The following is a 16,966-nucleotide window of genomic DNA, read 5'->3' as shown; positions in this document are numbered from 1 at the left end:
CCTTTCCTGCCATGCCAGCCAGCCGCTGGCCACAGGAGGACACGGCGTGCGGTGGCTGAAGGTCACACCACCACATCTGCCAGGCCCTGCTGGGATTCGGCTCTCCCGCCCCGAGAGGCCGCAGGGGCCCAGAGCCAGGCTCCGAGGCTGGCCACAGGGCTCAGAGTGGCCCAGGGGCACCCTGGGGACCACCTGCTCTGGAGCGGCCCCCAGGCCGGGGCTGGGCAGAGGGGACCCAGGAGGCGGATGGATGCTTTTCTTGGGAGAAGCCGGCGTCCAGCCTCCGGGATGGGGGGGCAGCCTGAGGCCGGCCGCTGAGCCCCCGCTCCTGCCTGGGCCCCCTGGGCAGGGCAGGGCCAGGAGGGGCGGCCAGCGGGGGCCTCTTTCCTGCTCCCTTGCTCGGCAGCCCGGGTTATTTTTTTTCCCCTGCCGCTGCTGAACTTCCCCTCGAGTTGGATAAATAAGCGGCGGGGTCCAACGTCAACGAAACAGGAGCTCGCCCGGCTGCACAAAAGCGACTTTGAGCGCGCTCGGCGCCTCCCGCCCGCCCGGGGCAGCCTGGCTCCCGCGAGCCCGCACGGGGCCGCCCTGCGCCCGGCCTACGCCCCTTCCCAGCGGCTCCCCCGGCCGGCGTGTGACCCCCGCCTGCCGGGCCCTGCACCCTGCACCCTGCACCCCCTCCCTGCCAGGGCTCCCTGTCTACCTGGCTCCCACCTGGCTTCCCTCTCTGGTTGCAGTCATCAGCTGGCACTGCAGGGGGCGCTGTTCTGGCTGGGCTGCCAGCTGCCCTTGTCCATCCCGTGTCCCCCAGCGCCCAGCCCAGCCTGCGCCCCGCCCTGAGCGAGTGCTCACTCCGTGTCTGCCGTGAAAAGTTCACATTAACACTGCGCTGAGATAAAAACAAAAGCAAACCAACCCGGGGTGGCGGCAGCTCGTGCCGGCCCGACCCCAGGGATGGGGTACACTTTTTGACACCCGTGCCCGCGAGGTGTCTGAGGACCCGGTGGACTGGGCAGTTTTTCTAGAGTGTCACCAACGCCCCTCTGTGAGGCCGTACGAAAAGTCACAGGCCCACCGACCCAGTCATCGAGTTCCCCAACTCCATGCCCCAGAAATAAGAGCGCGAGCCCACTGAGCCACCGGCAAACGTTTTCTGTAAACTGGATGGAGCTCCTGGCTCCTGGCTTCAGCCTGGCCCAGCCCCGGCCATTGCGGCCATCTGGGGAGTGAACCAGCAGATGGAAGACCTCTCTCTCTCTCTCTCTCTCTTCCTCCCTCTCTCTCTCTAACTCTGCCTTTCAAATAAATAAATACTTTAAAAAAAAAAAAAAGAGTCCTATCTCTTCTGTGCGGACACGGAAAGAAGTTCATGATGAAATTTTTTCTGATATTTTATTATGAAGATTAAACATTACGGAGGAGAGAGGGACAGAATTTACAGTGGGCACTCAGTGCCCGCCACCTGGGTTCCACCGCCAGCATTTCACTTCACCTCTTTTTAAAGTTGCTGTATTACTTATTTTTATTTATTTGTTTATTTATTTGAAAGAGAGAGAGAAGGAGAGGCAGAGAGAGAGAGAGAGAGGTCCTCCATCCACTGGTTCACTCTCCAGTTGGCCACAATGACTGGGGCTGCACCAACCCGAAGCCAGGAGCTTCTTCCAGGTCTCCCACGCGGGTGCAGGAGCCCAAGGACCTGGACCATCTTCCACTGCTTTCCCAGGCCATAGCAGAGAGCTGGATCGGAAGTGGAGCAGCTGGGATTTGAACTGGCGCCCCTTTGGGATGCTGACACTGCAGGTACTGGCTTCACCTGCTACGCCACAGCGCCGGGCCCTTGCTTTTACTTTTCTCACGTCCCCATGCAAGGTGTACTGTATATGGTATCAGCTCTCCGGGGAAAACGAAAGTCCCAAACTGGCGCTTGACCCCCCAGACTGCCTGTCCCAGGGCCTGCGCTGCCGGGGGCGGGGGGGGTGATGGTTGCTCTGCTTCACCGCCCGCTTCCAGTGTGGAGTAACTGGCGACAGCAGTCAGTGCCCTAAAGAGGAGTCGTTGAAACTCTTCCTTAGTAACGGAACACAGTCCAGTCCGCCCCTTGACACCCCATAAAGGGAAACTGAGTCAGAACCAGAGCTCAAGCTGCAGCCCCACCCCACCCCACCCCAGTCTTGCCCAGCCCTGCCTCTGTGCACCAGGATTGTGTGCACACACAGGTATAACCAGGCACCTGCACGTGCGTGCACCCGCACACAGTCACATGGGCAGCTCTGTCCCCAAGTCCGACCAACACCCCTTCCCCAACCTCGGGCCCCCCACGTGCCTTCGGTTTCTTCCAGAAGGACCTATGGCCCCCTTCTCAACCCCACATTCTTGGCACCCAACCCAGCACACGTTTATGGGAGCCAGGTCAGGTGCCCAGAGGGGTGAGGGGTGCGGAGGAGGCACAGCCTGGTCCTTACCTCCGGAAACCGCACCCCGCAGCCCCCAGCTCACAGGGAGCCAGACACAGGTGCAGCGGCCCGGCTGGGGGTGGGAGCCTGAGTCTGGGGTGTCCTGAGGGAGGCAACATCAGAGCTGAGCTGGGGGGAGGTAGGGGAAGGGTGATGGGGGAGGGAAGGGCTTGTCCCCAGGGGGCTGGCATGTGTCCCACGGCGGCACTGAGTGCTGGCCGTAGTCTAGAGGAGCCTGCAGAGGGCCAGGGCCAGGGTGGGAGGGCTGGGAAGGCTGGGCCTTCCCACACGTGCAGGGCACCTGGGTCCATCCAAGGCCCCCGGGGAGGGAGGCACCCCCCAGGGAGGCTCCCCCCACCCCGCCGCCCCAGGGGGTAGACTCCATTCCCAGGGCCAGCATCTCAGGGGCCCCATCTGCCCAGGGAGCAGGGCCGGGCTGGGCATTGAGGTCCTCATAGTCTCCCTTTCAGTGAGCGCCTTGGGCATTGTTCCCCTTTGTAAAGAGGGGATCCAGTGACAATGCCGGGTGGGTGGGCAGGCGGCCCCAGAACCCATCTGCACGGGGGCGGGGCCGGTCCACCCCCCACCTCTGGCTTCCCAGGAGCAGCTGTTGCCATGGCGACTGGCCTGGCATCCCACGGCCCCAGGGACGCCCTCCCCGCCCTGCTCTCCACCATAGGGGGCGTGGCATGTGATCACACACACACACACTCCCACAGCCCCTGGCTGGGGGTGAGGCGGCTGGGCGGAGCCACACTGCCATTCAGGCACCTGGATGCCTCTTCGGGCTAGAGCCAAAGAAACAAACATTTGTACGGGCAGGCGCAAGGCGGGCTCAGAGTGTGCGGGGACAGGGCCAGGCAGGGACCCCGGCCCCCAGAGCAGAGCCTCTGGCCCTGTCCAGGGAGAGCGGGGTGAGAGGGAACCAGAGGCTTGGAGGCTGGACCCTGCTTGTCTCTGGGGCGTGGTGGGGGGTGGGGGGCCCTGCCTGGGCTCCCGCTGCCACTGCCAACACAGTGAGGAGTGCCTGACATTCGGGAAGCTCTGGGTGGTCAAAGCTGGGTCCTTTCTCCAGAGGAGCCACTCTCCTGCCCTTGACCTCCCTTGAGAGGGGGGGCCCGGTGTGTGCTGGGGACAGCATTTCCCTGTCCTTGTCCCTTCCCGGACGCCAGCACAGCTCCAAGAGCACTAACTTAGGAACGTGTGGGAGATGGCAGTCCCGCGTTCTCCCCCTCACCACCACCACCGTCTCCTCACAGGCCCCAGCTCACCGGGCCAGCGGGGCGGGTGCCGTTCCTCTGGGGGTGGCGACGGGCAGGGGAGACTCTAAATGCCCAGCCCGCCCCTTGTGAGCTATGTAGTCCTGGACTAACACTCCAACTTCTCCGAGCCTCGGTTTCTCACCTATAAAATGGGTACCAGATTCCCTCTAAGACTATGACAGGTGGCTAAGCACTCTCTTGGAATCCAAGCCGGAGCTGAAGGGGTGGGCACAGCTGGGAGGGCGGGAATACCAGCGTCTGGGGGGTCCCGGAGCAAGGCCCCTTGGTGGCCTACCCGTGCCACTTGGGTTGTCCCTGTAGCGCTACCTGGGAACCACGGCAGCTCTGAGGGGCGCCCTCGGGAGAGGCGCTGGGGTGACAACAAGGATCTTGGGAGAGCCATGTGGGGTCTGGAGCCAGACAATCCCAAAGAGAAAACAGCAGCTGTGGCCAGCCCTCTCGGAGCCTCAGGTTACACACCTGGAAATGGGGACAGTGACTACGGGACGACTGGGGGGGGGGGGCGCGTCGCGGGCCCAAAGCAGGTGCACAGTTGTGTGACCGCCTGTCTGCTGTACACAAGAGGAAACTGAGGCTCGCAGACAGGAGCCCGAGGTCAGGTGCAATCGGTGAAGTGGCGGAGGCTAGCTCGGGCTGTCACTGCGCCCAAGGCGGAAAGTGGACACCTTAGAAGTGGTTTCCCCCCTGCTCCCCTGGGGTAGAGGAAGAGGCGGCGCGGACGGGCGTGTGGGCAGCGGGGGAGCCTCCCGCAGACCGGCCCTGCCGCGGGGACAAGCTGGGCAGCCGAGGGGCAACGCGTGGGGAGCAGGCAGACGGCGCCTCCCAGGCACCCTGGCCTCCCGCCGGGCTGCGAGATGCTGTGCCTTTAAAGTCCGGCGGGGGGCGTGCTCGGCGGCCAGGAGGCCCCGCCTCTGGGCGTGGCCCCCGCCGCGAGCCCCCGCCCCGGGGTTTGTAGCCGCGGCCGCGGGGAGACGGCGCCCGCTCTGGCTCGGCGGCGGCTGGAGCGGCGGCGGCTCGGCGGGCTCGGCCCCTCTTGCGCCTCGGGCGGCTGTCCGCGCGCTGCCCGCGGCTCCCGGCGGCGCCCGGACACACGTGGGTGGTGGCGGCGGGGGCGGCTCGGCGATGGCCCGCGCGCCGCGACGTGGCGGGCAGGCACGGGGGCGCGGGACGGCGCGGCCCGAGTGAGCCGGGGCTGCCCGGGATGGCCGCGCCGCCGCTCCGCGGGGCGCTGCTGCTGTGGCAGCTGCTGGCGGCGGGCGGCGCGGCGCTGGAGATCGGCCGCTTCGACCCGGAGCGCGGGCGCGGGCCGGCGCCGTGCCAGGCGGTGGCTATCCCCATGTGCCGCGGCATCGGCTACAACCTGACCCGCATGCCCAACCTGCTGGGCCACACGTCGCAAGGCGAGGCGGCCGCCGAGCTGGCCGAGTTCGCGCCGCTCGTGCAGTACGGCTGCCACGGGCACCTGCGCTTCTTCCTGTGCTCGCTGTACGCGCCCATGTGCACCGACCAGGTCTCGACGCCCATCCCCGCCTGCCGGCCCATGTGCGAGCAGGCCCGCCTGCGCTGCGCGCCCATCATGGAGCAGTTCAACTTCGGCTGGCCCGACTCGCTCGACTGCGCGCGGCTGCCCACGCGCAACGACCCGCACGCGCTGTGCATGGAGGCGCCCGAGAACGCCACGGCCGGCCCCGCCGAGCCGCACAAGGGCCTGGGCATGCTGCCCGTGGCGCCGCGGCCGGCCAGGCCCCCCGGCGAGGCGGGCGCGGGCGGCGGCGCCGGCGCCTGCGCCAACCCCGAGAAGTTCCAGTACGTGGAGAGGAGCCGCTCGTGCGCGCCGCGCTGCGGGCCGGGCGTCGAGGTGTTCTGGTCGCGGCGCGACAAGGACTTCGCGCTCGTCTGGATGGCCGTGTGGTCGGCGCTCTGCTTCTGCTCCACCGCCTTCACCGTGCTCACCTTCCTGCTGGAGCCGCACCGCTTCCAGTACCCGGAGCGCCCCATCATCTTCCTCTCCATGTGCTACAACGTCTACTCACTGGCCTTCCTCATCCGCGCCGTGGCGGGCGCGCAGAGCGTGGCCTGCGACCAGGAGGCGGGCGCGCTCTACGTGATCCAGGAGGGCTTGGAGAGCACGGGCTGCACCCTGGTCTTCCTGCTGCTCTACTACTTCGGCATGGCCAGCTCGCTCTGGTGGGTGGTCCTCACGCTCACCTGGTTCCTGGCGGCCGGCAAGAAGTGGGGCCACGAAGCCATCGAGGCGCACGGCAGCTACTTCCACCTGGCCGCCTGGGGCCTGCCGGCGCTCAAGACCATCGTCATCCTGACGCTGCGCAAGGTGGCCGGGGATGAGCTGACCGGGCTCTGCTACGTGGCCAGCATGGACGCCGCGGCGCTCACGGGCTTCGTGCTGGTGCCCCTCTCCTGCTACCTGGTGCTGGGCACCAGCTTCCTCCTGACCGGCTTCGTGGCCCTGTTCCACATCCGGAAGATCATGAAGACAGGCGGCACCAACACGGAGAAGCTGGAGAAGCTCATGGTCAAGATCGGGGTCTTCTCCATCCTCTACACGGTGCCGGCCACCTGCGTCATCGTGTGCTACGTCTACGAGCGCCTCAACATGGACTACTGGCGCCTGCGTGCCACGGAGCAGCCGTGCGCCGCCGCCGCCCTGCCCGGCGGCCGCAGGGACTGCTCCCTGCCCGGGGGCTCGGTGCCCACCGTGGCCGTCTTCATGCTCAAGATCTTCATGTCGCTGGTGGTGGGCATCACCAGCGGGGTCTGGGTGTGGAGCTCCAAGACTCTGCAGACTTGGCAGAGCCTGTGCCACCGGAAGTTGGCAGCTGGCCGGGCCCGGGCCAAGGCCTGCCGGGCGCCCGGGGGCTACGGCCGTGGCACCCACTGCCACTACAAGGCCCCCACCGTGGTCCTGCACATGACCAAGACGGACCCTTGTCTGGAGAACCCCACCCACCTCTAGGGGCTCATGGCCTGGCTCAGGCGGCCCAGCTGTCAGGGTCAGGCCAGTGAGTGTGCAGGGCCTGAGGACCCAGCGAGGCGCCCGTCCGCGTGCGTCCCCCCCTCCCTTGATGCAGGGGGCGGGTCTGGCTGAGGCCCCACAGGGTCCCGGGAGAGGGGGCGCACTCCAGGCAGGAGGGGGCGGGGAAGCGGGCAGGACGCAGCAGGAGTTTATTTAATGATGTAATTTATTGTTGCGTTTCTCTGGAAGCTGTGACTGGAATAAACCCCCGTGTGGCACCGCTGAGTCCTCTCTGGGCCGGGAAGGGGGACGGTCGCAGGGCGAGGGCCCCCGCAGGGGCTCCCTTGCGGGCAGCGCTGGCAGAGGGCAGGTGCTGGGCTCGCCACCAACCCGGAGGGAGGGGTCCGGGCAGAGCTGCTGTGCCCTGTGTCACTGTGTCCCAACTGCAGGGGGCGCTGTTCCTTCCTCTCCCCTTTGCCTGTCACCGAGCCCTGTGCTTTTCAAGGGAACCCAGGATGCCGGCTGGGGCGCCCCAGGTCGCTGGTGGGTCCCCCCTAACCTCCCACCATCTCTGAGTGCACACGGGGCCACACTGGGGACGTGGGCTCAGTGGGAGTTAGCCCCCCGGCTCCTGGCGCTGTGGGAAGACTGGGGAAGCCGATGGCAGTGGGGACAGTGGGGCAGGCGGGGAGCCCCACAGAGGCCCCCTGCCCGTGTGTGTGCAGGAGACCTGGGTGCTGGGGCAGCTCAGGGTTGCTGTGTGGGTGTGGCCATCCCAGAGACCCCTGTCACTTTGGGATCAGAGCCCACCATCTTGGGGGGGGCGTGACTCCAGCCAGGTGCAGGTTTTCCTTACAATCCCTGGGTGCCTACGCCACACGGCCAGCACTGACAGCACCAGGCAGACCCTCCCCCTCCCCACCCAGGGCCCAGCCAAGGGGCGGCCCCAGGGAGGGGGGAGCTCAATTAGCCCACTCCTCTCCCTGCCTCCAGGGTTTCCCAGGCCACACTCTCCACCCTGCACCAACCCAAGTGGAGTTGGGAAGTCAGCATCCGCAGGGCTGTCAGTGGCCAGGGGATGGCCTGGGGCTTGGTAACAAGCCCGGGGCTGGTGCTCAGGGCAGCAGGGTCCCGGGAGGCTCAGCTCTGAGGCTGGGCTGGTTCACGCTGGCCAGGACTTGGAGGGCAGGGCCATGGCCGCCGAGGCTTTGGAAAAGTCCCGGACCCAGTGGGAAATGGACCCTGGCCCAGGTCCTGCCTCCGGGCCTCTCCCCACGTGCAGGGAGGGCTCAGCCCGCTCAGATCACACGGCGGTCGGACGCTCCAGGCTCGGAAAAGCCAGTGCGTCCTAGGAGCTTCCGGTAGCTCCTGTGTGTGGGCGGCCTAGGGAGGTTGTGTCCAGAGAAGCTTGGGCAAGGCGGGCAGGGAGACGACCACCCTCCCCCAGCTCCACCCGCCCTCTGCTCCAGAGGGAACCTTCCAGAGCCAAAGGCACCTCGGCAACTGTGCTGCCACGTGCCCGGATGCACAGAGCCTGCCCCGTGGATCTGAGTGAGCTGGTCCACACTATGGGCAGGCAACCAGAGGCCAAACCCTGCAGGGAGTAGCTGGACTCAGGGAGCTTTAAGGTCCAGGGCAGGGGGGAGGAGAGGGAGGAACCCAAGCAGGACCCTCTTCCTGCCTGGTGTGTGGTGCCCTGCAGGTAGGGAGAGGCACAGGCTCTGAGCTTAGCTGCCTATTTGGAATCCAGCCACAGCTGTGTGAGACCACGCCCCCTCCCAACACAGGAGGTCTCAGGAGAGCCCCAGACGAAGTTCTCACATCCTGTGTGTGCCCGGACCTGTGGGACACACCCAGAGGTAGCTCAACTTTCTCCCCCAGGGCTCCCAGGCCAGAGCGGAATCCAAGCAGTGCCTGGGCCCCTGCTCACCAGGGTGGAACCTGCACCCAAGGCTGAGGGCTCCCCGCTGCTGCTGGCTCTGGCGGACACAGGATGCGAGTGAGATCTGGGTATCTGTAGCCCCTAGGCTGGGTGCTGCCCACAACCGTTGTGACTTCGTGAGGCTGGCCTGTGGCACAGGGGTCCATGCCAAGGCCGCGGGGATTCACTGCTTTTCATTCTGTGTTGAGATTCTCCTTAAAAATCTTTTTAAAATGTCAAACTTTCCCTCAAAATTAAAGGACCACCCAAGGGGGCCGGCACTGTGGCACAGCAGGTAAAGCCACTGCCTGCAGCACCGGCATCCCACATGGGTGCTGCTGGGTGTCCTGGCTGGACCAATCCAGCGGCCTGCTATGGCCTGGGAAAGCAGTGGAAGGTGGCCCACATGCTGGGGCCCCTGCACCCGCGTGGGAGACCTGGAGAAAGCTCCTGATTGGCCCAGCTCGGGTCTTTCTGGCCATTTGGGGAGTGAACCTGCAGTTGGGAGCTCTGTCTCTCTCCCCTAAATAAATAGATCTTTTCAAGGACCACACAGATTCCCAAAGTGAAGCCTGACCAGACGTGTTCTTGTAACCTTGTTTCCAGTGAGTTGGGGGGGGGGCGCTGAGAAAAGACCAGGAGAGGCTTGGGGGTCACCATTCCGTCGCCCAGGACGTCGGGAATAAGCCTGGAGGCCGAGGCCCTGCAGTCAGGGACAAGGCCGGGCGGTGGGGAGGCCCCGGCTCCCAGCCCCGAGCATGCAAAGGAAGGTCCGGCACCATGGTTCTTCTTTATAAACACAAGTACATAATGTTTATTTGAAATTCCAATTTATTACAAGTTCACCCTTGAACGGGGCCCTTCCTCCTTAAAGACGACTTAAAAAAACAACCACCGGCTCCGATGTCACTTAGGTGGGAACGTAGGATTCTCACTACCAACAAGGACAGACTGGACCTGGGACAGAGGCGGGGGAGGGCGCAGCGGCCAGGGTCACGGAACTGGACATCGGGGCTAGCTCCAGGCCTGCGGGAGGAGGGACGGTGAACGCGCGCGCGCCGGCCCCGGGGTCCTCGGCGGGAGCCGGTCTGCAGCCGGGCGTCACCGCCCAGAGGCCCTCTCCCCAGTCCTCCAAGCATGGTCCCCTTCCCAGGCCGCTTCTCCTTTAACTTAAATAGGGACAGGAGCGCCGAGGGGCTCCAACCTCCCGGATTCAAAGCTGATAGAAAAGAAAATGAAACCCTGTTCTGTACTTTTATCAAAATCTGTCATAAAAGGGAAAGACGACTACAAAGCCTGGCCTGCGCGCGCCGTGAGCGCTCGATGGCTGCGGGGAGGGGGCCCTCCCACGCCCGGGCCCTGACCACGGGCGCGCAGGCTCCCAAGGAGCCACAAGCTGAAGGCTGAGCGGCTGGGCAGCGGCAGCCACCTGCTGGACGGGCCCAGCCCAGCCTCTGCGGGAGGGAGTAGAGCAAACACCATCCTAGAAATCGTACTGTACATGTGCCAAAGCAAGGTGACAAGTATGTTACAGGATGTTCTTTATACAACGTCACTGCTGAAACAAGCAACTTTTAATAACTAGAAAAGTCAATTTAAAAAACGTCAACAATTCCATTCCTCCTGCTTGTCTTCTGCTCCCCCAAGAGCTTGTCTGGTGTGGGCGGGCCAGCCCAGCACCCGCGGCCAGGCCTCACAGTAAGGGCTACATGCATGATTAGAAGCAGGACGCCAGTCTCGCGTGAAGTGCCTTCGTTGTTTTTTTTTTTTTTTTTTTTAAATTTTTGTTGGGGGGGGGTGATGGCACTGGGGAGAGGTATTCAGGAATGGCTCGGGACGTGACCTTTGCCCCCGCAATGCTGGTGAACACAGATCCTGCGTGCATGGCACTCACCGACGCTGCCGCGGGGGGAGGGGCGTCCGGGCTGAAGGCAGTGAGGCTGCACAGCCACAGCGTGCGGTCAGCCCACGCCCGCCGACCTGCTGTGGTCGCCAGAGTGGGAGGGGCCCTAGGGAATGGAAGGGATAGGGACCGGGTTCCCAGGACAAGCTGTGCCCTCGGCCTCTCTGGAAACTCAGAAAGGAGGCGCCTCTGGGCAGAGAGCCCCGCCCAGGCCAGGAGAGCGCGGCCACCTCTCCTGGGTGCCCCCAACCCTCTCCTCCCGTTCCTGTTCCCTTGCTGTCTCCGGCTACCCACCCCCCAACTCAGCTCCCTCACCGGGGCCCGCCTCTCTACTTCCTCTGTCTTCGTCCCCGGGACTGGCCCGCGGGCTCGGGCTCACTGTCCGCTCCGTCCTCGGCGGGCCGATCGGGAACCTTCTTGCGCTTCCTGCGGACGTAGGGGTGGCCGGGCAGGTGCTTGCGCAGCAGGGCCACCAGGCACTGTTCCGTCTTCGCCATGCAGCTGAGCACGTGGCTGCCGCGGCAGTTGTAGAGCTCGGCGTTGCTGAACACCTGCTTCATGTCGCCCAGGAACTCCTGCACCGAGCGGTAGTCCCCGCACGAGCACTTGTTCTGCATCGTCTGGAAGTCCATGGGGTGGCTGATGACGTCATAGTAGTCCTCGGCCTCATCCCGCGTCACGGGCTCCCTGGGGGGAGAACCCGCAGGAAGCCCGCGTGACTCAGCCAGTCCGGGACCCCCGCGAGCCACGCCCTCCCAGGGCCCAGGGGTGGGGCTCACCTGAAGGGCCAGCTGAAGCGGTACTTCACCACCTTGTGCAGGATCTCCTCGCACTTCTGCAGCTCCAGGCTCTGCCTCCGGGAGCCCCGCTTCGTCTGAAGCACCTGGCATGGGGAGAAAGGACCGTGAGTGTGGGGGAGGGGGGAGAGGGGAGAGGAGGAGGAGGGGAGGGGGAGGAGGGGCAGCACAGGGCAAGACTCGGGCATCTGCAGAGGGAGACAAGGACGGAGGTCAGGTGTTTCCGGGCGCGCAGGCGCCGGCATCGCCCCACAGCGGGCCAGGCCACGCCCCAGCAGCCCCGTGTCCCCTCCCCGGGCGGCTGCTGAGCCGAGAGCAGCCCTGTCGGAGAGCAGAAGGACCTGGGGTCAAGGTGATGCCGCGGGGGCACCATCAAGCCACTGCACCGAGCCCAGAGGTGTGTGGGGCTGGGGCGTCTCCAGGGTCTAAGCAAAGCGAGAGCTGTGGCTGCCCCAGCTCTGCCAGCGCAGGCCAGGCAAGCGAGGGGCCCCTTCCAGGTAGGCACAGGAGCCGGAGTTCACCGGGGCAGGGCTGGGCAAACAAAGGATCTGCCGGCGCCCTCTGGCCTCCCCAGTGGCTTGCTTTGTGCCCCAAGCGCAGTGGAATCTGTCGAAACAGGCACATTTTCAAGAGCTGCTTTTTATTCCTTACAGTGCAAGCGAGACCTGAAACAAAAGTGCTAAGACACGGCGGGCTGGGGGCAGGCAGGCCCCGCCCCTGCCACGACAACTGTGGGCAGAGCCGCGCCAGCCAGCGAGGCCCCGGCATTGCCCACATTCCCGCAGGAGCCCCGGCCCCTGCGCCCAATGCGGACACATGGGAACTATTTTAAAAACCTTAACAAGCTGCAGGCTGCCTGCTCCCTGAGGCCACGACGCAGGCCACAGCAGGGGGAGGCCGGACATAGCAGCCTGGAGGGTCTGGGGCCTCTGTCTGCTTGCGGCTGCCGGTGCCGCCCAAGCTGGGGGGAGGGGGGGAGCTCCCACCTGTTGCTTGACAAATTCCTAGTGCTGGGGTGGGGTGGGGTGGGGAGGACGGACAGAAAGTCACCCTCACCAGCTCATCCACCTCAGCGTCGTCCCCAGGGGGCGCCTTGGGCCGCGCCCGCCGGGTGGGCTTCTTCCCCGGGCGGCGGCCTGGCCTGGCTGCAGGGGTGATGACGCTCTGCTTGCCCCGGATGGTCTTGCGTGGCCTCACTGCAATGAGAAGAGAGGATCAGCGCGGAAGAGCCGCGCATGGAGGGCGCAGCCACGGCACTGCAGGAAGGGGTGCGGAGGTCTCCAGGGGATAGGGTGCCCCTGCTCCTCCTGCGACGGGGAACGGACGCTGGCACCTCGCTGGCACCAGCTCCTCCAGGACCTCCGTCCTTGGGGCGGCGCGGTCACTCCAGGAATGAGGCCTCGAAGGCGTTAGCTGACAGGGCAGCTACAGGACGTCCTCGGGCCAAAGCTCGGCCTCACGTCCGCAGGCCCCGAGCCATCCTGCACTGTGGCCGCCTCTGCACCCATCCTGGGTTAGCCTCATTTCTGCATTTCTGAATACCACGGGCAATGGCCAGGGCACTTCCACCACAGCCTCGTCCAGGGTCCCCACAGAGACCTGCGGCTCAGCTCTGCGGCAGGCACACCACAGCGTGCCCGCAGGCAATGGCCAGGGCACTTCCACCACAGCCTCGTCCAGGGTCCCCACAGAGACCTGCAGCTCAGGTCTGCGGCAGGCACACCACAGCGTGCCCGCAGGCAGCAACGCCCCAGCACCGGCCCGAGGCTGCTCCATCAAGTCCAGCGACTCTCCTCACTAAGAGCCTGGGTCACTCGTGGGGAGTGGGGAGACGACCTCTGGACAGACGGGGCACAGAGCTTCCATGAACAAGGCGGCCACAGGCTTCTCAGACCCCTCTGGGCAAACGGAGGTCCTAGACACCCAGGTGGGAGCAATCCCTTGGAAAGGGAGTAACAAGTCCTAGGCAATCATCAATGTGAAAACAGGGGCTGGCAATGTGGCACAGTGGCTTAAGCCACCACTTGCAGCGCCAGCATCCCGTATGAGCACTGGTTCAATTCCTGGCTGCTTCTCTTCCGATCCAGCTCCCTGCTGGGAGACGGCCTAACTGCTTGGGCCCCTGCACCCACGTGGGAGACCTGGAAGAAGCTCCTGGCTCCTGTCTGGCCCAGCTCTGGCTGTTGCAGCCATTTGGGGAATGAACCAGCAGATCGAAGACTCTCTCTGTAATTGTACCTTTCACATAAAATAAACAATTCTTTAAAAAAAAAAAAAAAGCGTGAAAACAGAGAAGACATTCAGAATCTGTTCGCAGACAAATGTGCACCGAGCCGTGAGCCCAGGCCAAGCGAGGCCGGCCTCGTCGGGACACCAGGCGAAGGCACTACGTCTGCCTCCCAGGGGGACTCCCTTCGACAATCTGCCCCAGTGAACAAACAGAAGGAGCTCCTGCAAACACAGAGACCCAGCGTCGCAGGCTACACCACGGGGGACGGCAGCAAACTGCCAGCCCGTCGCCTGACTGCGACCAGAGTGGGCCAGCCGACCCGAGAGCAGCTCTGCCCTCTTCAGGAGCTCTCGAATCTGGAAGGGCAGGCAAGACGCCCCCTGGGCTGGAGGCAGGGCACAGCACTTGGGGAAGCAGGTTGGGCCGCCCGGCCAACATCAGCATGAGCGTCAGTTCAAGTCCCGGCTGCTCCACTTGCAGCCCAGCTCCCTGCTAGTGCGCCTGCCACCCACACGGCAGACGTGCACCACGTTCCTGGACGCCAGCTTTGGCCCGGCCCAGCCCCAGGCACTGCGGGAATCTGGGGGTGAGCCAGTGGAAGGAAGCCTTCTCTGTCGCTCTGCCTTTCAAATAAATCTTTTTTTTTTGACAGGCAGAGTGGACAATGAGAGAGTGAGAGAGAGAGAGAAGAGAGAGAGAGAGGGAGAGGTCTTCCTTTGCCGTTGGTTCACCCTCCAATGGCCGCTGCGGCCGGCGCACTGCACTGATCTGAAGCCAGGAGCCAGGTGCCTCTCCTGGTCTCCCATACGGGTGCAGGGCCCAAGGACTTGGGCCATCCTCCACTGTACTCCCGGGCCACAGAAGAGGAGCGACCGGGACAGAATCCGACGCCCTGACCGGGATTAGAACCCGGGGTGCCGGCACCGCAGGCGGAGGATTAGCCTAGTGAGCCAAGGCACCAGCATAAATAAATCTTAAGAAAAAAAAAAAAAGACAATGCTTCGGACAACCTCAATCCGTAAGGAAGTGCCTGGGTCCAAGTCCCAGTCCTGTACCGAGTCTAGCTTGCTGTTAGTGTGCGCAGGGCACAGCGCAGCCGGGACCCCTCCAGCCGTAACACGAGCACACAGCCAGCAAGGCGGCAGCACCCGGCCTCTCCACGGCAGCTGGGCAGACCGTGAGAGAGCGCAGACAAACCCAACACTTACATCGCAAACCAGCCACCTCATAGTCTTCCTCCTCCTCGTCATCGTCCTCTTCCTCCTCCTCCGAATCGCTCTCGGCGTCTCCACTGTCTTCAGAGGCCGACTCTTCGGTATAATTCCTGCGAGGAGGAACCACACGGCGGTCCTGAGAAGAGGAGGGCCAGCGACCCCCAGGACCCCCAGCTTCTCAGAGACCAGACTGACAGCTCTGCTCCGGGCAGGGAACCCCAAAATCCAGGCCAGGCCAGCGCTCTACTCGAAGAATAACCAAGTGTCAACAGCTGTCTCCTCTAGCAGGCCCCAAATGGCTTGGTGACAGAAATCAAGACCACAATACAACGCTCCCCTCCCCCACAAAACAATGCCTTTGCCTCACACAAGGAGCCAGATAATGTAACACTGCAGGTAGTGGAAGCTGCCGGCGTGGGGGGGGGGGGGTGGACTGCAGAGCCCCAGCAGCCAGGCAGGTGCGCCTCTGGCCCGACTCCACCTTGCTGGCCCGGTTCCATGACCAGCAGCTTGCAGATGACCCTAAGATCAAAGCGCGGTAATCCCAGCTCAGAACAGCCGCTCCCAGCCCCGCGTCTCAGAGCAGCTGGAAGGCAGGGAGAAGCCGCTGAGGACACCGCGAAGGTGGGGTCAGATCAAACAGCTCTGCCCTGAGAGAGCACGCCAGGGTCCACACTGCAGGGGGCTGCCCTTTGATGGCCTCACGTTTCAGTGTGAACTCAGCAAACATCAGCACTTGGCCTCACTGATACTCAGTGAAGAACAAAGTGGCGGGGTCGGCGCTCTGGCGTGGCTGCAGCACCGGCATCCCATATGGCTGCCAGTTCCAGTCCCAGTCCCGGCTGCTCCACTTCCTGTCCAGCTCTCTGCTAGTAGCCTGGGAAAGCGACGGAGATGGCCAAGTGCTTGGGCCCCTGCTTCCCCGGTGGGGCGCCCAGAGGAAGCTCCTGGCTCCTGGTTCCTGCCTGGCCCAGCCCTGGCTGTTGTGGCCATCTGGGGAGTGAACCAGCAGACAGAAGACCTCTCTCTCTTCCTCTCTGTAACTCTACCTTTCAACTAAATAAAAACAATCTCCCCAGCGACAGCAGGGGTTTAGCTGGGCGCGGGGCAGGCTACGCGGAGATCGTTCCCAACACGGAGGAGAGCACAGGAGGCAAAGCTGAATGATGAATGAATGTCCAGAACACACACAGACGTGATGGCAACCGGGGCTCAGCAAACCCTGGGCCAGTGTTAAGAGTCTCCAAGTGTAGGCCAGGGACGGGGGAGTGGGGGTTCCGCAGGGGAAAGGGCCGCCGCCGACCACAGTGGACAGGACGCTGCTTAGCCTGCCTGAATCCTCTGCCAAAGCACAGCGGTTCAAGTCCTGGCACTATTTCCTTTTTTAAAGATTCATCTATTTATTTGAAAGTCAGAGTTACACAGAGAGAGGAGATGCAAAGAGAGAGAGAGGTCTTCCACCCGCTGGTTCACTCCCCAGTTGGCCGCAGTGGCCAGAGCTGCACTGATCTGAAGCTAGGAGCTTCCTCCGGGTTTCCCACGTGGGTGCAGGGGCCCAAGGACTTGGGCCATCTTCTACTGCTTTCCCAGGCCATAGCAGAGAGCTGGATTGGAAGTGGAGCAGCCGGGACTTGAACCGGCGCCCATATGGGATGCCGGCACTGCAGGTATCCACTACGCCACAGCGCTGGCCCCTGGCTCCACTTCCAATTCCAGCTTCCTGCTGAAGCACACCCCGGGAAGCAGTGGCGATGGCTCCAAGTATCTGGAGACCTGTCTGACTGAGACTGAGTTCCAGGCTCCTGGTTTTAGCTTGGCCCCGTCCCGGCTGCTGTGGGCGCTTGGAGAATGAAGCAGTGATGGAAAAGTCTGTCTCTTTCTGCCTTTCAAACAAATAACTTTTTTTTTTTTTTTTTGACAGGCAGAGTGGACAGTGAGAGAGAGAGACAGAGAGAAAGGTCTTCCCTTTACCGTTGGTTCACCCTCCAATGGCCGCTGCGGCCGGCGGTACCACGCTGATCCGATGGCAGGAGCCAGGTGCTTCTCCCGGTCTCCCATGCGGGTGCAGGGCCCAAGCACTTGGGCCATCCTCCACTGCACTCCCTGGCCACAGCAGAGAGCTGGCCTGGAAGAGGGGCAACTGGGACAGAATCCGGCGCCCCGACTGGGACTAGAACTCGGTGTGCCGGCA

The 16,966-nt window shown here is 63.9% G+C and overlaps 2 protein-coding genes across 2 annotated transcripts in view; one reads left to right on the top strand and one right to left on the bottom strand.

Moving 5' to 3' along the window:
• The first annotated feature begins 4,937 nt into the window (after positions 1–4,937).
• Positions 4,938–6,968, top strand: LOC133750725 (frizzled-9-like). Its single transcript, XM_062180379.1, has one exon. The coding sequence runs from the start codon at positions 4,938–4,940 to the stop codon at positions 6,708–6,710; it is 1,773 nt and encodes a 590-aa protein (XP_062036363.1). The 3' UTR covers positions 6,711–6,968.
• A 2,447-nt stretch (positions 6,969–9,415) lies between these two features.
• Positions 9,416–16,966, bottom strand: part of LOC133750528 (tyrosine-protein kinase BAZ1B-like) — a 42,442-nt gene continuing 34,891 nt past the window's right edge. Inside the window, exons 11-14 of the mRNA XM_062180103.1 lie at positions 14,770–14,885; positions 12,388–12,527; positions 11,314–11,417; positions 9,416–11,221 (exon numbers count right to left, since the gene is read on the bottom strand). Coding sequence (XP_062036087.1) covers positions 10,864–11,221; positions 11,314–11,417; positions 12,388–12,527; positions 14,770–14,885 — 718 coding nt within the window. The 3' untranslated portion in view covers positions 9,416–10,863. The remainder of the gene's footprint in view (positions 11,222–11,313; positions 11,418–12,387; positions 12,528–14,769; positions 14,886–16,966) is intronic.

This window comes from Lepus europaeus, chromosome 21 (genome assembly GCF_033115175.1).
Source record: "Lepus europaeus isolate LE1 chromosome 21, mLepTim1.pri, whole genome shotgun sequence".
NCBI lineage: Eukaryota > Metazoa > Chordata > Mammalia > Lagomorpha > Leporidae > Lepus > Lepus europaeus.
The sequence above is the reverse complement of the archived record's forward strand: the minus strand, read 5'-3'. Positions and strand labels throughout refer to the sequence as shown.

What these genes read in the sequence shown, in the direction of transcription:
- LOC133750725 (XM_062180379.1), top strand. Translation starts at nt 4,938, where the DNA reads ATGGCCGCGCCGCCGCTCCGCGGGGCGCTGCTGCTGTGGCAGCTGCTG.